Here is a 27,917-nt window from a genome sequence, read left to right as displayed (position 1 = left end):
TTGGAACCCAAATTTCTTCAAGTTCAGCAGGAACTCCACAACCCACTTAACAACTACAAACCAGAGGAAATAGGTCATGGAATCTATTTTGATATTTTATGGTTGTGAACGTGGATGAGGAGGTTCTGTCACCAAACCAACTGCTACAAAACAGAGAACTGATACGAGAAAACATAGATCACCTTCCATAACTTTTTGTAGTCTAGATTAGCATGTAAAGAAAAAAGATAACCTGTAAAGATGGAACATAAACATACAATTATCAAATTTACCACTCATCTTAATGAAATTCAGGAAAGACAACGGGGGGAAAAAAAGCTTCAGATACATATCAATCCCCAACAGGGGGAAACCACATAAGATGAAAATCAAAATACATACAATACAAACATTTTGCATTTTCTTTTGCTATTCTGAAAATCCGAAGCAAGATGAAGAAATCAAACACACGCTGGTGCAGATTGCAACAAGAATACCTGCTTGCTTAGTTCGGATTCAGGGGCTGAACTGGGACTGACTGCAGTTCTCCTACTTATTGCCACTGGCTGCCGCCTTCTTTAACAGGTTTCCAAACTTCTTGAGCAATGGCTTCTTCTTCTTGAGCTGCTGCTCCTTAGATGGAGAACGTCCTCCATTGTTCATGCTTTCTGACGGAGGTAACCCATTTACCTGGTCAAAGTTCTCACCATCTGCTTTTGAATCAAGATCCTCTTCAAGGGATTCCTGCTCAGACTCTTTCTCTGGTGAGAGGTCTTTCTCTCCAATCTTGCAGTTCTCCCAAATCTTCACCTCCACCTCCGCTGAATCATCTTTTTCTATTTTCTTTTCCTCTTCTTGGGGGTCTCCATTCTCTCGTTGCGGATTCCCATTGCCTTCTTTGGGGCTTCCATTCCCATTCTCCATGTTTAATTCCACAGGCACTACCACATCTTTTTCCTGATATTTGTCTTCCTTGGGTTCCTCAAGCCTTAGGGATGGAAATTCAAACATGTGCTTCTCCTCTTTTACTCCATTTCTATTTTCTGTTAAGAACTCTACTTCCTTGGATTCCTCAAGCAGCTGAGATGGAAATTCAAATACATGCTTCTCCTCTTTTCCACCATTTCCATTTTCCTCCGAGAATTCTACTACCTTGGGTAGCAAATCATAATCTTTCTCACTATCAGAGAGCTCTCCATTTTCCACAGGAATCATCTTGGCGGAAGCTTCTTCAAGCAACTTAGACAACTCCTCCACTTTCTCAAGAGCAGCAGTTTCCCTACTTCGGAGTTCCATATTCTCTTGAGTAATACTTTGCAACTCATTCTCTTTGTCCAATAATCTCTCCCTCAGCCTCATGCTGTCAGCATTAGCTTCGTTCGCCACCTCTTTCAAAGAACTCACCTCTGATTCAGTTTGCTTCAATGTACTCAGAATCTGGGCTCTTTCCTCCTTTGCAGACCAAGCTTCATACTCAGCTTCTTTGAGTAATCGAATGAACCTATCAATTTCTCGTTTAGCAGCATAGGTTTCTTCTTCTGATTTCCTTAAAGAAGTCGTTAAGTTGAGCTCTTTTTGTTCCCATTGAGCCTTGGTGTTTTTGACTTCGTGATTGGAGTAATCAAGAGCTTTTGTAAGAAGATCAATCTCTTGTTTCGACTCTTCAAGCATGGTTTCGTACTTCTCGTTTGTTGCTTTCGTGACCATTTTCAAATCTTCTATTTGGCTCTCAAAATTTTCAAGCTCAGCTTTATTGGACAAAAGCTTCTCTTTGGCTTCTCTTGCTTCTGCAGAGACCTCATGCAATGCTGAAGCTAAGCTTTCCAATGCTTTCTTACTCTTCTCTTCTTCTTCCATGGAGGTTTCCAACTCATTTACTAGTTTGTTCTTCTCAGCTAGAAGGTCTTGAACACTAGAAGCTGCAAGTTGCTCATTGTTCAAAGCCTGCTTTTTCTCCTCCGTCACAGCTTCAAGCTCCGCTTTCAGAGATTCAACCATCTGTGTCATTCTCAATGCCTCTTGCTTAGCTGTCTCAAGAAGTTGCTGTGATTCTTCAAAATCCTTTCTCTGTCTCCCAATTGAGATTTCCAACGAATCCACTTTCTCTTTAAGAGAAGAGATTTCAAATTCTGCATCCTGCAATAAACCACTCTTCCCTTCTAGTTGATTCATCAATGAATCACATGACTCTGATGCAGATCTCTCCATTTGGTTTGCCTCTTCAACCTGACTTTCTAAATCCCTGGCCTTCTTCTGCCACTCCTCCACCAAATTATTAGCAGCTAATTCGGCCTTTTTTGCATTCTCCACTTCAATTCTGAGTTGATCAACCAGGGCCTCTGTTTCAACCAACTTCTGCTCAATACTTTCTGCTTTTTCAAGGTCTGTTTTCAATGAATCCACCTCGGAGTTCAGTTTCTTTATCAACTCGGTGTTCTCATTCGCCTCTTTCTCCAGCTTTGAGTCAAGCATGGCCTTCACCCGACTCAGCTCTGCAGACAGAAGCTCCACCTTCTCAGCATGGATTTCTGCAATTTTTGTTGCATCATCAGCATGGCAAAGGGCTTTATTTTTTGCGTCAGAGGTCATAGCTAGCTCCTGCTTCACCCGTTGGAGCTCTTGGGTGGCAGAGAGCAAAGCAGCAACATCCACAGCATGTTGATTCCTAACAGCTTCAAGTTCTTTCTGCCATTCCTCTTCTCGCTTCTGAGCTGCCTCAATACCTGCCTGCTCCAACTCATCAGCTCTGAATTTCTCAATCTCAGAATTCTCCTCAGATCGTTTTTGAGCAACAAGGGCCTCACTGAGCTTCTCATTCGCCTCATCAGCCAATCTCTTGGCCTCCTTCAATTCCTCAAGTACCCGAGCCTTCTCCTTCTCAGCAGAAGCTAATTGCTCCTTCGACTTCTTAAGATCTTCCTGAACAAGATTCAATTGAGCCTGTAGTTCTGATCCCTTCAACACCCGTGGTTTCTACAAACAAAAGCAAATTACAATGTTAATGAGGGAGGAAAAAAAAAACACAATATGTAAACCAACAACAAAATTCAGAAAATTTGATATTCTAGGACTTCCAATTTTACTTACATCAGGAGTAGAAATCTTAGGAGGAGGAGTAGCAATCTTTGGCTTGGGGGATCGTTGGGCTATGGCAGGCCTTGAGTCAGCTGAAGTAGGTCTTGAGTCAGCTGATTTTGGGGAACGATCAACTGAAATCCGTGAGGTTTGCAGGGGAGAAGGTGAATCAGTATCTGTTTTAGCAACACCCCTGTTCAATTTGTTAACTCTTGGAGTTGCTGGGGAGGTTTTGTTCTGTGAAGCTTCAGGCAAATTGGATCTGTTCAATACCCAAGTCTCATAGTTACACAACCAGACCAAAATACATATAGGTAAAACAGAAAATGCAAAGGAGCAATAGACCTATAGAGCCCCCCCAAAAAAAAACAGCAGATACAAAGTAAAAACTCTTTGAATCCAAAAGACGGAAGAAAGAAAGGAGAGAAATCCCAGACTCTCTGAACCCAAAATGCAGAAGATATAAAGGAAAGAAATCCCAGACGTCAACAATAGATCAAGCCCATAACGCGATGACCCAAATAAATTTTTTCTTTTTTTCTCAAAAAAGGAGAAGAGCCCAGATACAAAATCATGCCTAGAAAGTAAAAGCAATGAAAAATATGATAGAAAATGCTTTGAATTCAATATCAATATGAAGAAGACTGTTAACCAAATTCTTGAACGAGATATGGAACCAACCAAGCGGGAATTTTTGGAGGGGGTCAAAACGAACAAGTTTGATATAGATCAAGTCTAAAACAAAATTTAAAAAAATAAATAAATGAATAAGAAAACCCTTTTAGAAGCCAAACAAGAAAAGCAGACAACCCGGGTCAGAGTTCATCAATGCAGATCCACCATACCAAATAGAAGTAATCAGAACAAACTCAAGAAAAAGTTTAAGCTTGAACCCATAAAAATACACCGACTAGAAGAATATATCAGATCTGTAATGGTGAGAATACTAACTTGGCTTTTGACGAATTCATGATTGCTTTATTGATGTCACAATGCAGGAAGCAACTGAAGAAGCAACTGAAGACGCAGAGACCTTGAGCTCAGGAAGTTCTGCAACAGAAGAGAATTCCACTACTGAAATGCCAACATTGCAAGAGATTTGGTGGGATTTAAGAAGAGCAGAAACAGATTTCTCATTTCTCAGACAACTGAAGAAAAAATTGTCATTTGAGGGCTTATTTTTGCAGTTGGGCACTTGGGTCTGTCTCTGGATTCCCCATGAGCAGTTGTTGTCATGGTACCTTACTCAGAGTCATAGACCCTCCACCCTATTTCGCTCAATAGTCCTCTCTCTCTCTCTCTCTCTCTCTTTTACAGTCTCTTTAATAGCCTTTTCAGAAACAAAGCAAGAGAAACTACCAAAGCTATCCCTGCTTTTCAGAGAGGAGTACCCGTGTTTTGTGATTTGAGTAACCCTCAATGTTCTTAAAAATAACATAAACTGCCACTCCACCAAGTTCTCTTTGCCGTCTAAGGGTATGGACCATATGGTCATATTATCATAGACTCATAGGGCAGGACAGGTCAGGTCGGGTCTGGTCAATATCCTTTCTGCCCATGTGGGTCAACCATGGCAAGGTTCTGGTCTGAGTCGAACCAGTGAAAAATGAAAATAGCCTCCCATCAAGAATTGCAGCTGCCCTTTTGCTTAATTAAGGCATGTCAAGGGTAATTAATTACCTATATAAGTATTATGGAATTGAAGTTGGGATAAGGTTTTGGATATTGTTGTTATATGAAATTAAAGTTGTCAATATTTTAGGCTTCGCTTAGGAATGTGCTAACGTCGATTTTGTTGGTTCCACTCATGCCTAAAGGTGTCAACCTGTATCGAAAACCAAAAATCAAAACTGATACCATACTGAATTATCAGTACAAGGTTCTTATACTGAGACACTATTCTGTACGGTATTGATATGGGATATGGCTTAAAAAACACATCATACCATACTAATATCGTACCATACCAAATATCGAACTGAACAAATTCGCTAAGGTATCGGTATGAGGTTCCTGTACTGATTTACTATTCAATATGATATCAGTATGGGGTATATATATATATATATGGCTTATACCATATTGATATCATCCGAATACCAATACTGTACCGAATTGATACCGTTACTCATGCCCTGTATTTTCTCCAGTTTATCTGAACGGCAAGATGGGGGATATGGATAGTTTCATTATAGAAAAAGGACATCAAACCAAAGTTAGGGCAAACCACCAAAAACCGGCGTAGTGCAGTTGGTTAGAAACTGCTTCTCAAAATAGCCATTCATTTGGCACGTCTGGTGTTCGAGTGCCCCCTCCCTTTTTGCCCTTTTGATTGCCTTTCATTTGGCACGTCTGGTGTTCGACTCCCCCCTCCTATTTTTCCCTTCAGGTTGCCCTTCCTTGAGTTGGGAGGTCCCAAGGGGTTGAACCGAGTAGGGTTTGAAACAGGTTGAGTTCTTTTGTAGAAGAAGGTATATGATCGTAATATAGAGTGAACATAGGGGTAGATCAGTAAATTTGAGCATGGGCGTCATCAGGTAAAAGAGAGTAAGAGAAACAAAGGAAGAAAAAAACAGGGTAGGAAGCTTTTGGCTTTTCCTTACCGCAATTAGGGCTTCAGTTACCGCAACTTATATTTTTTACCTATCACTGTAAATATTTATGTTATTTGACAAAATTGCCCTTCACCCCGTCACATATCATATGACATTAATGTCTGTTTACCTCGTCGTCTTTGGACAAAGGAATAAAATCCACCTCACGCTGTCAACAGAGACAAAAATGTGGAATAATGCAAATGAGAGAGCCAGGGTGTCGGGTTTGGTTGCGGGTTTACTGGCCCGATTGGTTAAACAAATAAGTCATTGTCAGAGTGTTGGGTTTGTAAGAAACCCATATTAAATAGAAATGAGTTTTCCTTAAGTCACGGTGAATAAAAATTCGTTGAGGGTAAGTTTGATTATTTTAAAATAGGGAATGTTTTAGTACCTAAGATGGTGGCTAAACCCTTCTCTTTTTCCGTAAACCCATTTTGAATTTCAAATTAGATTTGATTTAAGATCCAAAGTTGATTAAATGCAAAAGCAAATTTAATGGCTCCACTTATGGCATCGTTGCAACAACCACGATGTTCATTAAAGGATTTGTGGTACTTAATCCTTTTATTATGCTTTTTGGCTAAGCTTAAGTAGGAGTTCTATTTAAGGGCATTTTCATTGAGTAAGGCTTGCAGGAGTAATCTTATTGAGTCTCTATCTAGACAATTTGGCCTTGAGTTGACCCAATGACACTACTACTTGGATGACTCTTTTCCAACTAGTATGCCCTCCAATTAGTGCCTAATTAGTCATCCAATGGCTGAGATGATTCAAACACGCTTCTCAACATATGGGTATGCATCCCAATTCCGTCTGATCGTTAGATGGCTAATTGGGTGACCCAAAGATTGGAAAGGATCTTTTTCCCTACTAGCATGGTGGAAATGAGTCCCATAAGGCCATCTCAACTTGGCCTCAATCAGAACATGGCCCATTTATTAATCATACAGAATTAGCACAACTTTGATCCACAACCAATTTTGCGGAGAAAAAGTTTCTGACAACACCAGTGTTCTATCGGTTTATCTCTCATATGGGATTTTAAATTATTTTCTCTTTCTTTTGTTAACCATGTGGATCACATGTAGATGATTCCATTCTCCGCATTGAAATTACTGTGATGTTGAAGGTTCCTGGTTTGCCCCACATTATTGTTATGGGACGTTCCTAGTTTCTTAATAAACAGTTGTGTCTGGTTGTGTTGAATTTATGCAATATGATGTTATCATGTCAACATCATTGTTGGATTTACGTCAATAGTATATGTTTTGGATCACGTTAGATTAGTATTATATGTCATGTTTTAGGCTAATTAATTGGAGCCAAAATAAGTCCATAAAATTTTAATAAAAATAATTTAAGTGTTGGAAGAAATTATAAGCAAGAAGACTAGCGATATAACAATTATAATACTCCGCAAAGCATTTGAGAATATGGACTTGGTTTTTTTACTGGAACTTTATAGATTTGTCACATGTCAAGTGAAGCTAAAATTTTGTGAACAAGTAAACCCCATAATCTCCAATTCCCATGCCAAATTTCAAGGTAATCTGAAATTGCCAAGTTGCAAAACAAGGAATTGAAAGATTTGAGACCACCAGGGTCGTGTTCAAGACCATAATGAGGTGCATGGATATACATAAGAAAGTATAATATTATATGAGAGACAGTAAATGATTAAAGTTGAGGCTGTAGTTTGATCAATGGCTTATCTAGACCATTCTATAGATATTCAACAATTAAATTTTCTTATTATTTTTCTAGTTAGTAAAACTAAGTCTGCCTACTAAAGAGATTCTATCCTAAATAGTCATGTGGAAAAAAAAATCACTGTAATTAAGGAAATGAGTTTCCCCACAGCCATGGTGAGTGCTTTAATTGCACACATGGAGTATCATGAGCATGTTTAGGGGGGAAAAAGTACTAAAACACTATATAGTTTTGTGAACCCTAGGATGGAGTGATGAACTTCATCACTTGGTGAAGGAAAACTTTGTTACTTTGTCCTTGATTATATGTTGAGCAGAAAATCATATTCCAGCATTTAGTCTTTGCCACCTAGGTGGTTGGCTGAGGCTTCCTCTCATTAAAATCAGATTTTAGTGCCAAAATATTTAGAATTCGTACAGCATGAGGAAAATTACTCTGTAGTACTCCAAGAAGCCCTTCTTAAATGGTTCACTTTTGAGGCACATGGACACAAATGGATAATTCGGCCATTGAATAGAGAATATGATTTGGATTAGTCATTTTTTCGAATTACATACTCACCAAATACTATCCCAAGTTTTATTGGGAAAAGAAATACTATCCCATACATGTCTATGCATATATATGATACTTCAACTATTACTTTGCAGTCTTTTATAATTCCAGATTTTTGAACTCTGTTTTGTCACTTGGAAAGCTCTACTTTGGTTCAAATTTGACTTGTGAGCAACAAACTTGGACACCTGTCCAAAATTACCATGCCCATGATTTACCATGTGACATATTTTTATGGCTTTAGGAAGGACTTCCCAAATAGACCATGAAAACCATTATCATACAAATTTTATCGGACCGGCTTTAGGACCGATTGACACCCCTATATACAACCCTCTCACAATCTCACTCCTCCCCCACTCCCCCCGACAGACACTCTCCTCGTTCTCCGCGGCTCCCTCTTAGTTTGACGAACTATCTCACACCCCCTAATTGGTGGACGTGTAGATACCAAGGCATGCGGGTGGCATGTCAATCCCTAGCCCAATCTTTTTTATAAAAATTTTAGTTTGTGAAACATATTGGGAAAATTATACATTGCCAACCTTAATAGGATCTATATGTAATATTCAAGTAGCCTTTACTGGTGTGAATTCCATCCTTCAATCAAAATTCTCTTATTCTGTGTTTGTTCATATTGGACTGATGGAATATTGTGGAATTGCTTTTGGTGGGTATGTTTGTTCATTCTCTGTCCATGTAATCGAACCTATTCAGTTGGGATAAGAATGAGCAGCAGTTCTTGTCGTTGCTGCTTGTTTGGTCATTCTCTAATTCTATTTTTGTCCATAATGTTAAAGCCTTGCCAAGCTGATTAATCTAGTCCTATTAACAAGGTAAACATACACATACCAAAAGCAACTTTTCTTATTCTTCTTCTTCATTTATTTCTTCTTCAAGGATCACATATGGTTCAACTTACCTCTGTATTCAACTCTAACAATAGCTTCCCAAACAATATAAGGTGGTCCATGAACCCTTTTGGTATTTCCAGCTTTTTCAAGGCATTGTTTTGTCTTTGGGCAAACTTCATTGGGTCTGAAACTTGACATGTGGGGAGGGAACTTTTAGACTACTTGTCCACAAAATGTTAGCCTCATTCATTTTGCCATCTAGCAGATATTGTGTGCAGACTAGGTAAGGTTACATGGTCTGTGAAGACCAGCAAACCTTAACTAAGGGTGTTAGTTGGTTCGGTTTCAATCTTTTTATTCAATTCAAGTTACAATATGAACAAACCAAAACCACAGATTAAAAAACTAAAGCCAAAACTGGTTCAATTTTCATGTATTCTACCTAATTTGGTTCGTATATAGTTTTGAAATATTGGTTCAACCAATTCATTTTTACGTGGTTCACATTCCTTTTTTGTTTTGAGTGGTGAGGTGTGTTCAGAGTGTTGTATAGTTGACACATTCCTTTAAAACTTAAAGGAAAATTTTATAGGACAGTCATACGACTGGTTATGATGTATGGTGCAAAATTTTGGCAACTAAAAAACATTATGTAGATAAACTCAATGTATCAGTTGAGGATATTGAGATGAACAAGTGGTAAAACTAAGAAGGATAAAGTAGAGAATGATCATATTTGAACTTGTTTGGGAATAGCTCCAATACATGATACAATACAAGAAAGTCATTTGAGATGATATGACCATATTCAAAAGAGGCCTTTGGAATTTGGATGCTCTAGTAAGGAGGAATGATTTGATTCACATTGAATTATCTAAAAGAGCTAGGGGTAGACCTAAAATTACCTTAGGAAAAGTGGCAAATAAAGACACACAAAGCTTAGAGTGTTAGACCTTATATCCTTACCAAAAAAAAAGACCTTACATCAAGTATGGCATCGAATAGAGCTGATTGGATGACAAAGATCCAACAATTTGATGCCATTTAGTTGGGATAAGACTAGTAGTTGTTGCATAATTTTCATTGTTTCGTTGGTCATCCAGTTCAGTTCAGTTATCTTCGATTTAGTTCAAACCAACATGTTTAACCTTAAAACCAAACCAAATTGAATTTCATTTTCGAAAACCGAACCAAAACAACGGGTCTCAGTTCTCCCTTTACTTCAAATCCCCTCCCCCTTGAAAATAAATAAATAAATCTGGTATTCTAGTATTTATACATGTCCAATCTATTTTATTAAATTTCCATTGCTCTACTTTTTCTTGTAGTGTGATTATCACAGTACGTATATCCTACAATGATTAAGGAGCAGAGGGTATCATCCCCTAACACTGATAAGGTATGATGAGCTACCACAGCCATGTGTTCAAGTTTCAATCTGAAATAACTTCTCTCAAAATGACCAAGAATTACACCCCATATCTTAGTTATGTTGATCAACAAGACAGACTCTTATTTACTTGGATTACAATTTTAAGACAATCAGGTTGTTTCAGTAACTCAAATGCTTGATTTATGTCTTCCAGTTGAACTTCATGAGACACAAGCGCATCAAGTTCGATCTCCTAAGGAGGGAAAACATAAGAACTCATTAGTTTAAAAGATAAGCGTTCCCGAGGCTCCTGTCACTGCGGGGTCTGGGGAGGATCATAATGTAAACAGCCTTGCCGCTGCGTCAAGGTCCGCCCTCTAGTATAACTCGTTAGTTTACCCAGAAAAATATGATCAAGGATGACAGCCCTCACAGCTAAGTAACAGTTTCCCAGAGACCCAGACCCACAATTTGCAAGCCTTAAGTGATGCCTAGATGGTAAAGAGCCAATAGCTGGGTTGCTGAGGAAACTGCATGATCTTGCTTTCAAGGGCATTGTGGTTTTTGGCCTAAACCAGCCCAAAATCCTACTGAGCAGAGACTCAGCTTAATCCTACAGTGAGCAGTCTTGAGTCTTGATACTTCAACTAGAAATTAGTATTGAAAAATGATTGGTGGAAGAAATTGACCTTGTTTATGCATTTCTCGATAATGGTGGGAAGGTCAGTTTGAGGTTTGATCCCTCCAAAGACTGAACCCTTCAGTGTTCTACTACCAGATAACAGGGCAACGAGATTGATTGGAGCAATCCCCTTCTCGCTAATGCCAATTGAGATGGTGACTCCTGTTCCCTGTTCTCCAATGTCAATGTTAGAACAAAAGCCTATAACATTAGCATTGTCAATGATGGATAGAGAGTTGAATTCAATAGAGGCCTTACTCATACATACCACTGCTGTGGATTCAAGGGCTTCGTTGATCAACGGTTCCACTCCAGTGCACTCAAAGCTGTAGTCGACGCCCACCCCTTTCGTCATCTCTTTAATTTCCTGTGAAATGAATTGGTGGGATTGCCCAGATTTTATGAAATCTGTCATTCCAAAAAATTCCCCCTTCTCCTTCTTGCTTTCATTTAAATCTATGCCAATGATTTTACTAGCCCCTCTCATTCGGGCTCCTATAATTACCTGAAACCAGAAAGACTAGATAAAACACATTTCTTTTTTTTTGGGTACTAGATAGACCAACTTGGATAAATTTAATAAAGTTGCCATTAATGATTCAATTGCAACCACATAACAATGGTGCACACAATTATCACTCAAAAAACTAAACCCATCAAACATGGTCACATTGTAAAGCACCATATACTTACCCCTAATCCAACACCTCCAAGACCAAAAACAGCGACAGTTGACCCCCTTTCGATCTTGGTTTCCTTCCATGTTGCACCAAAACCAGTTGAGAACCCACATGAGATGAGACTAGCATGTGGGAGAGGAACCCTTGGATCGATTTTTGTAACATAGTTGACGTTCACAACTGTGTATTCTGACCATGTTGCACAGGTAAACATATGGTAAAGTCTTTGGCCTCTTACATGCATTCTTGATGACAGATCAGGCATGAGGCCGTGGCGATGTAGTGGGTAGTTTTCGCATATGTTGGTCTTTCCTGAAAGACAATTCCTGCATTCCTGGCATTCTCCAATGAAGGTAGGAATTACAAGGTCCCCTTCTTTCAAATTTGTGACCCCTTCACCAATGCTTTCCACAATACTACAACCATATGTTTAATCTTCCAATAAGACTCAATAGAATGTTTCAAATTGATCAATTAGCATCAGTGGCAACTGTAAAATGTTGGATTCAGCTTAGTTTTCTTACTAACCCAAATCCGACCTGACCAACCATGGCCTTGTCCCCAGCCTAACCTGACTAGTGAATGAACTGGGATGGTTGAGGTTGTACTATCAATGGATCAGATATTAAGTAGATACAATCTGAATCCAATTCATTCATCGGACTTTTTAAGCCTCTGACACAACCTGATTGAGTAATCTGATCAGTAATTGGATCAAATTCAATAGTGCCCTGTTCTAATCTGATTTAGAATGGAAATGGGCTTTTTTATTTCTGTATTAATATGAGAGATGATGTTTTGAAATAGGAGATGAGCTTCAGTAAGTGAATAATAAAAGATTTCTGCTATACACACACACACAATTGATCATCAGATTTGTTAAGTCTCTGACGCAACCTGATTAAGTCATCTGATCAGTAATTGGATCAAATTCAACAGTGCCCTGTTTTGATCTGATTTAGAATGGAAATTGGCATTTTTTTCCCCTTTATTAATATGAGAGGAAATGTTTTTGAAATAGGAGAGAAGCTTCAGTAAGTGAATAATAAAAGATTTCTCCTATACACACACACCCAATTCATTCATCAGATTTGTTAAGTCTCTGACACAACCTGATTAAGTCATCTGATCAGTAATTGGATCAAATTCAACAGTGCCCTGTTTTGATCTGATTTAGAATGGCAATGGGCATTTTTTCTTTTTTTCTTTGTTAATATATGAGAGAGAGAGAAAGAGAGAGAGAGAGAGAGTACCCAACACCTTCATGTCCAAGCACTCTGGGGAAAAATGCCTGTATGGAAATATAAGAATATAGAATAAAATTAGCCCTTTGTGAGTTGTGACTGGTGATTGAAGAAAATTTTTGTTTTTAATCCCTTATATACAGGGTTCCTATTCCATACTAAGTTGCAGAAAGAAGAAAGAAATGAAGGAAGGGCATGGAGCAATCTGTGGCAAAGAAGTAAGAAATTAAGGGTTTGTGTTATACTAACAAGAGGACGCCCTTTCCAGCGTAGAATGTCGGTGTGGCAGACACTGGCGAACAGAATCTTGACACGAACCTCCGATGATCGAGGTGGCTCGACCTCGACCTCTTCTATTTTCAGCAGCTCCTCCGCTCCCCAGCACACCGCAGCTGCTTCATTTCCAGCAAAACAATTAAGAGCCAAGAAATATAAGACGAACAAATGGAGAAAGATCAAGAGATGTTCTACAAGTTTCATGGGTTTTTCTTCTTAGTACCTCTACATGTTATTGCCTGGGAGCTGCTCTTCGATATCGTTTGGGAACAGCCATGGCCTGAACTCATCGTGTGCAGAGCAGAGCTGTAAATGAATGGATGAAGAAGCTCTGGAATAGGGACTTGTCCATTTGAGAGCTCATGTTAATGAAGAATATGGTGAACCCACCTTTTGTCGGATAGCAATCAAAGCTGCAACTCTGGGAAGACACAGTCACTCCACAAATCATTTCCTACCACTACTTTCTCTGGGTTTGAACTTTTTGGGTTTGGTTTCGCTTTGATTGTGTTGCTTGGATCCAGTTCATTGAAGCCGCGTTTGCTGTCACCATGGTTCCAAGTATCGGTATTGTATTGGTCATATCAGTTGTAATTGATTGGTATCGACTGAAATTTATCACTGATCCTTGATTCGATCAGTTATTCGAATCATTTCAGAGGTAAAACAGTAAAAATATTAAACTTTTTTAAAAAGTAAGGGCAAAACAAACCAATACATGTCAATCCATTCCGATCTGAATTGATATCTATTGGTGTTGATACCATCTCCTAAATCCATGGCTATCACTCTAGAGCCTAGGCCCTAGAGCAGTGTTTGCCCTAGATCGTCATATCAGTATCGGTATTGAGTGATTCATACCAGTTTTACATGTTGGTTTTACATGTTCCAAATCTTGTTTTTTGGTAGTGTCAATCTACTTTTGTATTGGTACTATGGTTTGAGGAATCGAATCATATCAGTCAAGATCAGATCAAAATCAGCCTTGATCGATTCCATTTTTGTGTGATACAATTGATACAGACAAAGGGTAAAATAGTCCAAAAATGCTTTTTTTTTTTTAATTGAAAACGAGGTATTTCTATCTGATCCTAGCCGATCCAGATAAGTATTAGATTAGTATCAGTCTTGACCTATCCCATTCTTGGTACCAAATTCTCAAACCATGATTGGTACAAATTGGTATCAAAGTTCACTTGTTATTATGCAAAAACCTTCACAAAAATGAAAATTTTGCCTAACACAATTTAATATTTCCCTACAAGGCTATAAGTATTTTGGAATCTTTTATCAATAATATAGTATTTGAAAAAAAGATTTTTTTTTTATCAAAAAAAAAAAAAAAACTTATATTATATAAAAAAAAAGGGTACAATATCTACAGACTGATTCGCTTGTGCGGTAGCATGAGTCGAATCAATCCCCTGAAGAGCTGCAATGGCGGTCTTAGATCTATCTTTGTACACAAAAGTGATGGACCGAGAGAGTTCATATATTTTACAAAATGTAGCAAAATGAAGTAGTGGCCAAATACCCTTGGTTGGATTGGATATGAGGTTGATTAGATTCTTGTTGGAGAACCATACTTCCGACACATCCCAATTCCCCATCTTAGCCTTTATTAGACCTTATAGAATGCCTTCTACTTCCACTGCTTCCTGTTGTTAGTTTTAGTATTACCTGACTCCAAAATCCTAAATTCACGTTCTGAGAGGAGCCCAAATGTCCATTCTGGATCTGACTACAAAAGATTAGAGGTACCAGTGCAAACTAAAACTGTATAGGTCAAAAAAGGGTAGTTCTTTGAATCAAGCTTGGTGATCATCTGTATGCAGGAGATCAGATTTGTTTAGTAAACCATTATAAAGATCAAGTGCCCATATCCAGTTTTGAATATTTTTCAACATGATAAGTGGATTAGGCTGCTTATGAGACAAAACAACATCATTTCTATGTTTCCAAATGAAATATATAGTAATTGCAAAAATGTTAAATAACTAAGATCGCAGAGAGGGAGAGAGTTGGTTATGGATGAAAAAATATCTTACCACCTGCACAAAAGAGAGGTTAATTGGGCTTTGTAAATGGAAACCCAAGGGTCCAACCATCCAAATATGTGATGTGAAGTCACAATGTAAGAAGAGATGGTCCAGTGATTCAGGATGCTGATTGCAAAATGAGTAGGTAGTGGGTATATTCAGCCAATTACCCGATGTTCCTTGACTGGTATTCCATTATTAATAATTCGCCAAAGGAACATGGTGAATTTATGATGTATTTTTAATTTCCAGAAATCTTTTCATCATCGATCAGGCATGAGTCTCAATGCCTAAGGATCTTACTTGGATTGTAGAAAGTTGGCTCCAGATCGGGTAGAGAAGACCCCGTTCTTTGTTAGAGACCACACCCAGTTATCCTCCTGGGCTGAAGGGATAATTCTGCCCAAATAATGGACAATATGTGGCGAATTTACTCTTTCTAATAGGTTAAATTCTTCCATTGTCTGTAAGTTAGCCAGTGGATCCTAGTTCACCCAAGGATCATACCAAAGAAATGTGGTCCTCCCATTGCCTATTTTTGATTGAACACATAGTCGAAGGTTAGGGAGAATTGATGCCAAACTATTCCATACCCAAGAATCACGACGGTGGAGTACTCTTGGGTCAAACAAGGACTTGTTATGAAAATATTTTGAGCGGATAACTTGTGCTCAAATTGAGTTGGGTTGGGATAACAATCTTCATCCTAATTTGAGGAGGAGGGTTTGGTTATGAGTTGATGCATCCCTAGTGCCTAGTCCCCCTAGAGTCTTAGGTTGACATATTCTTTTCCAAGAGATAAGGTATAATTTTTTTGACCCCCTGTTTGTACTGCCATTCCAGAAACGAGCACAAATCGAATCAATGTTTTTACATGTTTTGGTCAGAATCGCAACACATGACATTAGATAAGATGGAATGGAATACAAAGTCGATTGTATCGGGATTTTCCTTCCTGCGTAGGAAAGCATGTGGGCTTTCCAAACACTGAGTCAGTCATTGACTCTATCCACAATGTGACGAAGACTGGCAATCCTAGTCCGTGTGTGTAGTAGATTTGTGCCAAGGTAAGTTGCATTATTGGAAATTTCCTTAGTTCCAATAATAGAGCTTAATCTGAATCGATCACTATTGGGCACATTTTTACTAAAAAATAGCCCACTTTTATCACTGGTGAGGTCAGAAAAAAGATATAACACAGTCTTTATAGCCATTATGTCCTCAGGAGTTGCCTTGCAAAATATGAATGTATCATCTATAAAAAGTAAATGGGATACCTCTAGGGTATGTCGAGCAATCTTAATACCTCGGAATTGGCGCATCTCCCTATAGGTGGCTAAAGGCGAGAGAGTACTTCCATCACTGTTATGAAAAGGAAAGGGCTCAATGGGTAGCCTTGTCGAATGCCCCGCGATGGTTCAAAATAACCAAAAGAAGAACCCTCCAATTTGATGAAAAATGTAACTGATGAGATCAGGTAACTAATGAGGTCACACCAACGTTCCCCAAATCCCAAGAATTCAAAAACCGCCCGGATAATGCTCCATTCAACCCTGTCGTAGGTTTTGGACACATCAAGTTTGATAGCTACAAAGTCAATTTTATATTTTTTCCGTTTCATGTGGTGGAAAATCTCATGAGCAATTATGACATTGTTGGAAATTTGGCTGCCTCGGATAAAGGCAGCCTGAAAAGTTGAAATGAAGCTTGGGAGAACAGACCTTAGTCGAGAAGCCAAAAGTTTTGCAATGATTTTATAGGACACATTGCACAGACTAATTGGTCTGAATTCTTCCACCCTAGAAGCATCATCTCGTTTGGGAATTAGGCAAACCAACGCATGATTGATGCCCAATGGTAATGTGCAGCTAAGAAAAAAATCCTTGACAAAGGTAGTAATGTCAAGGCCAACCAGGCTTGAAAACCATCGGCCCCAAGGGCCTTGAATGGGCCTATTGCAAAAACAACTTTTTGGATCCCCGCCTCTACAGGGAGAGATATAAGGCAATTGACATCTGCATCCAACAAATTTTTTGGGAATAAACATTCCACAAAAGAAGGGTCGAGCAGATTGGAGGTTTTATATAGGTCCTGAAGGAATAATGAAAATTCCTTAGCAATGCTATGAGGGTCATCAAGTAAATCATTATTTGCATTCCGAAAAAACTCAATTCTTCTTTTCCTGATATGATGTTTTGCTATGGCATGGTAGAATCGAGTATTTCTGTCTCCATCAATGATGTGAAGATGTTTGGATTTCTAGAACCAAAAACCTCTTCGGCATAAAAAATCCATTGTAATTGTTGAATATGCGCATATAATTATGAAAAAAGATTAATCTGACACCCTTATAAAATTCTTTTTTTTTTTTTTTTTTTTTTTTTGGTGAAAAGTTCTCACATAACATTGGCATTCTTTCTTCTATTTGTGAGCCTCACATGGATATCATATATGAATGATATCATTTTCAATCTCTTATTAATGTGGATTCCTTCTTAAATATCCTATTCCACTCGAACCCACACCTCAAGCTCTTTTGACCCATTTAAAAGAGACTGATCTTTTGTCTTTTTTTTTTGTAAGAATCTTTTGTCCGGAGCTCCCCCCCAAAAAAGGTGGCTTTTTTCGTGATAGGAAAAGCCCACGTGTACATGTGTGTGTGTGCGTGAGAGAGAGAGAGAGAATTAATTTTACTTACCCATGCACCTTCGTGGCCTAAAACCCTAGGAAACAATGTCTATGGAAAATAAAGAATGAGACACAATTAGATCTTCTAAACTGAACAATCTTAAATTTTAGAACCAAAATAATTAAAATCGTCTTAACACGAACTTCTGATGCCTGTGGTGGTACCACTTGGATCTCTTTAATCACCAAAGCTTCCCCTTCTCCCCAATATACAGCAGCTATATATGTCCAAAATTAAATATTAAGATTCAAAACAAAGCTTAATTAAGTACCTAAGCAAAAGAATATTTAATAACACAATCACTACTTTGGAGTTTGATTGAAGCTAACTCACCTTTACATGAAATCACTTGGAGATTGGCCTTTGACATGGTTGAGCAATGCTTGATTTGGAGTCAACGGATGGAGGTCAGGGCTCTTATGTTCTTCAAATTTCTGGTTGCAGATAGGAGTTTGTGAAGATAGTAACTGTTTCTCTTAATCTTAAGGATTATGAAGATGACAAAAAGAACACACATCATTAAGATTATTGTATAACAATCTTGTCTCTAATAATAATTACAAATAATATAATAAGCAACCAACTTGGTTCAATAATTTAAGGTCAATAACTTATACGTGTGTATGGTTATATATATATATATATATATATACTACGTAATTCACTTCTTTGGTATACTTTTTGAAAAAGACAAAAAGACCATTAGCATCTAAAAAAAAAAATCAAATGATCAGAAAACCCCTCCAAATGGAGGAGAGAGAAAAAAAGTGGGCACAAAAAAAGAACGTGGGCATTCTTGCTATTGCTCCTCCTTAAATCCCTCTCTCTCTATCTCTCTCTCTCTCTCTTTCTCTCTCCATATATATATATATACATATACTAGAAAACTTGCACGTACAAATGCACGTGTGGACATTCATTAAGTGGCAGGCTGAAAGTACTTTTAATCCATAATTTTTTAATATTTATGCTCTTAATTAGTAAGTACTATTAAGTTTTAACCCATAAATATTTTTTTCCTAATTTTACATAAAGAGAATAATTAAAGAAAATAGATTGGTGGTTGATAACAATTCCGAAACCAAAAAAAAAAAAAAAAGAATAAAAATAAAAAAGGAAAATAAAATGATGTATGAAAGAAACTTTAACAGAATTACTCTCAATGCTCAGATATATTTACTAAAATGCAATTTTAATTACTCCCAACACTCACATATATTTACTAAAATGTAATTTTTACTTAAATATTTAGAAAAAAATACAAGTTTTTCATAAAATTTCAATGAATTTTTCAATGCAAGTTTCTTGACAAAATTTTCATCTGAGCTTGATGACAACATTTTAGTTGCCCGTGGCAAGACTATAGCTTTGGGAGCACTTAATGGAAAACTAATATCCAGAAACTAGATTTGGGAATTTTTTTTCTTTCAAACGGGTAATGATGCAGTCTAATTTTTATGATGAGAGGAATGCACAAACAGCTAGCCAACATACCAACTTCTGGTGCCTCAAAATGCTGTCATAAATTAAGAATCAACAAATCAATAATAAGGAAGATAAAAAAATATTATTAAAAAAACTGAGAAATTCCTCAATCACATGCCCCAATTAAGAGGAACCATCACTATCACCTTATTGTCCATTCTCACCATTTAGAGCCGACTAGGGTCCATACAACTCATGCAGCTATAAATAAAAGATATGTCCATAGGCAAAAACTCTAGTTCGAGTTTCTGATATCCAAGATTCTTACATCATTTTATAGATTTGAAATCATACTTATTCAACCAGAAAATAGATCCAATTCTAAGAATGATGAGAGAAAATGAGTAGCAGCATAGTCCTCATGGCTCTAGTGCACATATAACTTGCATTAGGGATAATCATTCCCCAAATATTAGCAGATTTAATGTAAAAAAAATTTCTCCAATTAATTTCACCTTACAAATAACATTATAGATTCAGATAAAGCTACAAGCATAGTAAGAGTTCTCCCTAAATAAATTCTAACATAACTACAAACACACTCTTTTCTCAATAATAATAATAATTAAAAAAAAAAAAAACAAAACAAGACAAAACAAAAAACAAAAAACAAAAAATAAGAAACAGAAATAATTTTTAGTTTGATAAATGTACCTTGTGGATGTGAACTATTTGAAATTGAGAAAAAAAGGGGAAATACACAAGGAGAAGAAGGAGGCTACAGTCGTGGGGATTGGGTTCTATAGAGATAGAGATCTTGGAAGATACAATCTCTAGAGATGATTACAGCAAGACTCACCGGTACTGTCATTTGGTAGGGTTCTCGAAGGGGCGATGGTTTAATAGAGAATAGTCCATTTAATAACACTAAATATTAGATCCATAAAAAAAAAAAAAAATGATAGCCATTCCTCCAAACCCTCTCCTCCAAATAATATAGTCTTCATATAAAAAAATACTAATAAAATATTAAATGAGGTGGCAAATGGGATGAAGGCTTTCATAACCGTCCCTATTATCTCCCCATCCTCAAATAATGGTTCCACAATTTGATTTCTAATTATTAGAGATTTTTTTAAAATCTCCCCCATTACAAAATAATTATGGAGAGATTTATAAAATTAAATATGGAGAGAGAGAGAGAGAGAGAGAGATGTTGTCTAAGCTCATAGTAATTGTATTTTATCTTCGATGGTTAACCCTTATAACAAATTGAATTGAATAGACAACGAAGAGCTTAATCGCCGATCTACATTATGTGAAGTTCAAACGGAACTGCACCTAAATACATTAGATTTGAGCTTCACTCTAGTGCAAACAAAAAATCTATCAAAAAAAAAAAACATTTGCAAACCAATAATTTAAAGAAAATGATTAGAAGCTATATGAATTCAATTAAAAAAGAGGTCAAGATTGGAACTATACTTACTTCCTAAAATAGTATAACAATGTAAATGATATATAAAAATTCAAAGGGAATGATGTTTAGCTTGAAACCGTTAACTATGAATTTTTCGGGAAGGGTTTCAAATTTTTTTTTGTGGTTTTATCTAAAGAACTTTTATGTTTAAGGAAGTATATATGAATCCAAAGTCAAATCACATTGTTCATGCTCGATCAAATAAAGTGTGAAACCCAACTGAAGTATCCTCGTAAAAACAAAAATGATTAGAAGACTCATTTTGTACATTAAAGAACATTACAATCAACTTGATTTAGGTATTGGGCTTTGTCCATTGTTAGACACATTATGAATGAAACTATTTCATGTGGATGATTGCATTGACTTACCACTCTCGTAAGTTAGAAAGGATCTTGATGGATTCGAACCACCATCTCCTTGTAACATGTTTGAGACGTACTCATGTTCCAAGTGCTCTACCAATTTGAGCTAAAGATCAGTAAAGTAGAGTGTGGAATTTACAAGTAACCATAAAGCATTGCTAACAACCTTGCTTAAAAAATATATATATTATTATGCAGTTTGTATTCATAGTAGTATTCTAAGACATTATGTACAATAGTGATCAGTTAGAATTTTCAACTCCTCTATACAAATGAAATTTAAGTTTCAAAATTATCACTAATAAGTTATTTAGTACAATCTTCCATTTTAACAGTCGCATCATAATCATCACAATGAAAGTACGTGTGAGAATTTCAGATGATAATCAAATCCTGTGACCGTAAGCTAAGACTGCTAAGAATTACTAAGACCAAAGCATCAATGATATCAAAATAATTGCGAAGGAAATTTATTGTAAGGCTTCCACAATGCTTCCTCAGCATCTTGAATTGCTTTGTATCTTATTGCTGAACTTCGTATGAGATGATAATTGTAAACCAAATGTCAAATCCGCCGAACTGAATTATAAAAAAGGAAATGCTAAAAAACTTACATTTTCATGTTTAAATAAACTTGAAAATTGCACCCCAAAAAAACCCTTGAAATTAGGCCTAGTATAATTTAGGCTCAAGGTAATCCATTGAACCAAATGTTTTCAAAGAAAATGTGTAAACAAACTGAAAAACTTAACTCATTATGTAAATTAAGTAATGGGTCTCATCAAAGATATATCAAATATGAAAGATCAACTCAACTGGATGATGAACACTCCAATTTGGATGGCTAGAGAGAAATGATCAACTGTTTCCTAATCTCCATAGTGAAAGATGCAAAGGATAGAGCTATGGAAATGCAACTATTACGGTTGCCATCTTCCTTACAGATTGCAAGGACGACTACTAACATAAGGTTTTGTACATTGTACATTCCCTGTCTAAAAGAAAAATGATAATGTGAGCAAGTGACTAAGGACCTCGAATATGGGCATTAGAAACTTTGGATAGCAAAAAAACTAAAAAAAATAAAAAAAATTCAGTATTTCTGAGGCGGCAAATAAGGAGTTTTCAAGAGAAGAAGCAAGGGAATTAGTTTTCTTAACTTAAATGTAAGAATAGAATGGAAATAAATGTTGGGACTTCTAATTATAGTTGAATTAGATACAGAGATTATCTTGTAAAAGAGAAAAAATAAAAAATAAAAAAAATTCCAAGATACATGGTGGAAAAGAAATCAAGCATTTAATGAAGTTCAAATTGAAGTGTCCTACTGTAATTACAAGGTTGAACAAAACCTGCACAATACAATAGGAATTAAACATGAGGAGAAATCATCCTACTGTAATTACCAGGTTGATAGCAAATCAGCATAAGAAGTGGAGGGCACATTCTTATTTGAGAGAAGCATTAGCTAAAGATCTTATCCAAAACCCCCCATAACATGTGCAAATCATTCTATGTACAAGAGGAAGGAAATAGTTAAGTCTTCAAAAAAAATTTCCAAGTTGCATTAGATTGTTCACACCTTGCAGTTTTAGGCTTCTCAAGGGATTTTCAACTTGCAGCTCTACCAGTTCATTATAAGACAACCACCCCGACCTAGGTAAACCGAAGACAGTTTTAAATAGAAGCAAGAAGCATCACCATCTTTATGTTATAAAAACAAAGGAAAACACTAAATTCTAAAAATAAATCAAATAAATATTTACCTTGGAATAACCCCTATAATGAATACATTTCATAAGACTCATAATTGGGAGCCCCTGATCTTGAACTTTCTTAAGCAGTGATACAGAAAGATCATGAATAGCCAAACAGAGGCTAGAATCAATCACCAAGATAACTAATAGAAGCAGAATTTACTCAATAATATATGAAGCAAGACATTTAAGTAAGAACTTACTATAGACATGATATTAATTCCATCAGATATGTCAGGCACACAAACAGTTTGGAGAAACATTTAAATACTGGAAAATATACCCATACTGAGAAAAGTATCCTTTCCCAGAAAGAATGAAAGAATCAATAAAATGCATAAAGACATCCAAGGCATTGTCAAGATATAACTTTGATGAAACGATCAATGTTCCAAAAAATCAGTGATAGAAATTACATAGCTGAAGGTTTCAAAATTGAATTTTTATTCATATTGTCCCCCTTTTTTTTTTTTTTGGGTGGTGTGGGGGTGGGAGGGGGCTGCCTTAATAGATAAGAGTGAAGTAAAAGATGGAAAAACATCCAAATCCTAACACTAACAATAACAGGGAATAAGCCAGAGGAAATTGTTGAAGTGCTCCAGTTGAGAACTCTTTTTCCAAGGTGAACACAAATTCTAATAACTCACCAATTGGATAACCTTTATGGGGGAGTATAAGAGAAAGGTTATCTTTGGATTAAACAGAGAATCTAAATAGTGACATGAAATAATCCATGAGTTGAGTTGATCCCAAGCTTAAGAAGCATATTATACTCTAGAAGATGAATGATCTCAAGCAGGTGATCCATCAGGTCCTAACTCCTAATCTGGCAATTAAGGGGTCGGCAGAATATGTATCTGCTCTTTCTGGGGGATTGTGTATAGAACATAAAAGTGTTCGTGCACTTTTCCGAGAGATGCCCCACTCATATCAGCATGCCTTCTTGGCTGAGATCTAATGTGATTATCTCTCACAACTGATCTTCCCCAACCCTACCTACCATTCCTGTGTTTCAATGAAATCATACTTGACTTCTGGTGTCAATCTACATTCCTATTACTATTGGCACAAGATCCACAAAAAACTTCCCAAATGAAAATTTTGGGGCTAAAAGTCGATGACTCTAGGCTAATTTGACTCAAGGCCACATCCCCTTTGCTCAAGAAGTTGGCAAAGCTTGAAGTCTGGGCAGCCACAACACATGCCGAAAGGATAACACATAAGTAGAACATTGGAGGTGCACTAAATGCCTTTCAAATCAACACCCCCAGAGCTGTTTACAGCATGTACTGTGTGATAAATCCAACAGATAGTGGTAAAAGTCTGCAACAAATTTGTTACAAATAAAGTTGGAAGCATAACCAAAGTATACAAGGCTTAAGAAATTGAATTAAAAGAAGATGATGACTTAGAGTAAAATAAACCTTTGGAATGCAAGAGCAAAATCATCAATTGACAACATGATTCTACCTAGAGTAGGAGCATATAAATCTTTTGATACCTTGGCATAAGCAATTCAAACTCTATTTTGGCATCTCAAGTCTCAACATAAGATAAACAGAATATCAATAAGAGATCCATTACACCTACAAATAAAATATGCAGACAGAAAAAGGTAAATTCATATCCTTTGCACCCATTTGCTAATTAAATAAAAAGTCATAAATTTCCATCTGGAGTTTCAAGTAATTAACGAATTTAATAATCATTATCAACAAAAACCCTAAGTGGGGGGAGAGAGAGAACTTAGAAGAAGCAGGAACAGAGGAGCACAGTGAATGTATTTCACTCTCACAAACTCGAGACTATCACAGAAACACCTCCAACAAGGAAGATTAGAAAAGAAATTTAGAAAAAAAAAAAAAAAAAAATTGAACTTAAACTGCTCATCAACCAGGAAAATGTAAGAGGAAAAAGAAAACGAAATTTTATATCATACCTTACAAAGGGGAGAAAATGAGACCTTACTGTTGAGACCATGAACAATAAGAGGAAGAAGGTATGATAGTCACAGAAGCGACTACGGTTTCAATAATTAAAAAAAAAAAAAAAAATGACTGACATAATGGTAAAAAAATATGATATTTATATAAGAAAAATGGATAAAGTAGTCAAATAAAAGTTTAGCCACAAAACATGAGTACATACACTTATATAATAGTATGATATATATATGTATGTGTGTGTGTGTGTGTCTGTGTGATAAAGTTTTATGTCCAAGAGCAGCCACGTGCTGGCACACAATGATCACCATGCCCTTCTTAATAGTACACACCCCTGTATCTAGGCATAGGGCAGCTCTCGGGCATAAAACAGTTGCCATATATATATATATATATATATATATGCAAGGTTTGACACATGCATCATCATGCCTTTTTGTTGTCCATATTTCATAGGTTGCTTTAACAAAAAAATGTAGGAGGATACCAGCTGCTTACAAAAAGCTGAAATAGCTTTTGGCCATTGGATTGGTTTCCATTAAGTTAGATCTAACAAGATCCTTGAGATTAGCATCTTTGTCGCCTGCGTACGAGCGCACGATAAACACCAAAATTGACCCACCTTTTTTTACTAACGCCCAAGGCCCTGAATTTATAAAATTTCTAGAAAGCCTATTGAAAATTCAAATTAAATTCCAAAACAACCTGCACTGGCCAAGATCTTTTTGGTCTAATTGATTAGGATGTTTCTGATCAATTCTACGGAACCTTCATAACATTTTCATGCGAACTCTGATTGAGTCAAAATAAAAAGTGTAATGATCATGACTTGACGTTATACAACATTTCAGAAGACTCAATCATCAGAATCAGTCACACAAAAAGATCATAAAACCTCTGATTCTTTTTTATGCCACAACTTCCTCATACGAAATCGAAACACAATGAAGCAAAGTACATTGGTTCTCTTGTGTCTTGTCCAGAGCCAGTGACTGACTTTGTGCATTGGTGTCATGGAATCAAGTATCGACTGAGATCGATCCTGAGATAGGTGTCAGTATCGCCTTGGGTATCAGATACCGATCTGACCCGATCCATTTGAAAAAAATATTACAATTAAACTCATAAAGGTTATGAACGAACAGAAAACATTGCACAAAAAGCTGAAATGGAGAAATAGGGAAAGGGGTGAAAGGGTTTCCCCTCTTCTTTTTCATCAAACTGCAGAAATAAATTGGTTAGTATTCCTACACCAAGAGTCTTAAATGTGACCTCTCTTTGTTTTTTGGAATATGTCTCCTCCAGGGCCATGTGAGAAGCTCCAGCTTATGCCTATACATCTGTGTCTCATCTCTTTAATGAAAATCTTCTTGCATATTTTGTTCTCCAAAAAAAAGAGGGATTGATATTCACTGAAGAATAAGTGCAGGTTTGATGAAGATTAGCTACGAAGTAAAAAAGATAATCAGAATATCATATCATCCTCATAGTCAGGTTATCATGAATTTCAGGCCATCCATACAGTAGAACCAAAATAGAAAAATTCCAAGACTGTAGATCATAGTTAGCAAATTCGGATTCGGGAATTATTCGGGCGGAGAATTATTCGGAATAATTCGATTGATTAATTTAAGGATTCGGTCAAAAAAGCGGTCAAAAAAGCTTATTGGGTTTTTTTTTTTTTAAATACTGTTTAAGTGGACCGAATAATTCGGTTTAATCCGGTTCGGTCCGAATTATTCGCGTTTTATATTCACTTTTGAAAAAATCACAAATTTTACCGAATTTTATTTTTAATTCGGATTCGGTCAGAATTTTTGATAAAATTCGAAAAAATTCAGTTCGGCCAAATAATTCGCGAATTATATTATTCGGCTGAATTGATAACACTGCTGTAGATTTCATAAATACATCCAAATGCCAATGTTGCAAACAGAGATTACATAATCAAATAATCCCAAACCTGCAGATTTGAAATCTCCTATTTCTTAAATTTATAGAGGGAAAAATGAGTACCCACAGCATACTCTAGCCCAATAGCTACATCCAGAATAACATTTGCTACTGAATCCTGAGTCCTGACTAGTTCCACTCCCACCCGTTTCATCATAGCATGAACCATTAGAATAGACATCGTCTTTTGGCCAGAGGGTGTCAGATTTAGTTGCTGCCACCATCTACAAGGGGCAGAGCACCGCCAGGCCTCCCTGCTTTCTCCCTAGATGGCTGGTTGTAACCCTTTGCATCACTCCATCTCCCTTGCTTTTTCTATTGGTTCTTTTTTTAGGTTGTTTCATTTTTTTATTTTTTAATTCCTTCTTTCATTTTGGTTTTTTTCATTTTTCTGAATTTTTTTAGATTTTTTATTATTTATTTATTTTTTTTAACGATCCTAGCCGATATCGCGATCGATCCAGAAAAACTATACATACTTACCGATATCGATCCATACCGTAATGATTTTGACTTTGACCAATATCGATACCAATAACTAAATCCTTGATTGGTGCCTTCCTGGAACTTGATTAACTCTCGACATTGGTTCTTGTCTAGGCCATGATGATCTCTATTCCCCACAACCTATTCCTAGTATGAAAAGGACAAAATCTGCTGAAACTTGACTGAGATAGAAACATACTTCAACTAGAGATCAGCAATAGCTCTATGAAAATTTCTTTAATCTGATTAATTACTGAATCTTTTAGTCTTTAGAATGATAGTAAAGAAAAATTAAATACCTCATTATTCCCATCCCAATCATACACATTTAATTTTATTGGGGGGATAGTTAAACTGTTAATTATGCTCACAGTACTGATTTACAAATTTGCTTTCACATTTATGTGCTTGTACCATGTGTGCTCACTGTCCTCACTCCTCACTGACAAGTGTTGTAATGTTATACTCAATAAGAGCACAACATAGGTTTCTTTCACAATGGTAAAACAAAGACACAATAAGAAGAAATCAAAGAAATACAGGACTCCAGTCAGGAAATACCTGGGAGTATCTTATTGTTTGGAACACCATCAACAGCGTCGCTAAAAAAAAAAAAAATTAAAAATCAAATGATGAAAAAACCCCTCCAAATGGAGGAGAGAGAAAAAAAGTGGGCACAAAAAAAGAACGTGGGCATTCTTACTATTGCTCCTCCTTAAATCCCTCCCTCTCTCTCTCTCTCTCTCTCTCTCTCTC

The 27,917-nt window shown here is 36.6% G+C and overlaps 2 protein-coding genes across 4 annotated transcripts; both read right to left on the bottom strand.

Moving 5' to 3' along the window:
- Positions 1–241: 241 nt before the first annotated feature.
- LOC122086607 (WEB family protein At3g02930, chloroplastic-like) lies at positions 242–4,356 on the bottom strand. Its single transcript, XM_042655540.1, has 3 exons — positions 4,006–4,356; positions 3,067–3,316; positions 242–2,952 (listed from the first exon to the last, which is right to left on the bottom strand). The coding sequence occupies exons 1-3, from the start codon at positions 4,023–4,025 to the stop codon at positions 529–531; spliced, it is 2,694 nt and encodes an 897-aa protein (XP_042511474.1). The 5' UTR covers positions 4,026–4,356; the 3' UTR covers positions 242–528.
- A 5,837-nt stretch (positions 4,357–10,193) lies between these two features.
- LOC122085878 (CYP enzymes assisting alcohol dehydrogenase-like) lies at positions 10,194–13,571 on the bottom strand. Of its 3 annotated transcripts, XM_042654480.1 has the most exons (8): positions 13,248–13,571; positions 12,998–13,143; positions 12,758–12,795; positions 12,230–12,245; positions 11,518–11,853; positions 11,093–11,329; positions 10,832–10,993; positions 10,194–10,395 (listed from the first exon to the last, which is right to left on the bottom strand). In XM_042654480.1, exons 1-8 carry the CDS (start codon positions 13,312–13,314, stop codon positions 10,267–10,269), a joined length of 1,131 nt encoding a protein of 376 aa, XP_042510414.1. In that variant the 5' UTR covers positions 13,315–13,571; the 3' UTR covers positions 10,194–10,266. The 3 variants fall into 3 exon arrangements, with proteins under 3 accessions (XP_042510414.1, XP_042510412.1, XP_042510413.1); XM_042654478.1 differs by lacking the exon at positions 12,230–12,245 and having other exon boundaries at positions 11,518–11,920; XM_042654479.1 differs by lacking the exon at positions 12,230–12,245 and having other exon boundaries at positions 11,518–11,920; positions 12,998–13,140; positions 13,248–13,569.
- Positions 13,572–27,917: the final 14,346 nt, after the last annotated feature.

Source organism: Macadamia integrifolia, chromosome 8 (assembly GCF_013358625.1).
Source record: "Macadamia integrifolia cultivar HAES 741 chromosome 8, SCU_Mint_v3, whole genome shotgun sequence".
In the NCBI taxonomy this organism is placed as follows: Eukaryota; Viridiplantae; Streptophyta; class Magnoliopsida; order Proteales; family Proteaceae; genus Macadamia; species Macadamia integrifolia.
The sequence above is the reverse complement of the archived record's forward strand: the minus strand, read 5'-3'. Positions and strand labels throughout refer to the sequence as shown.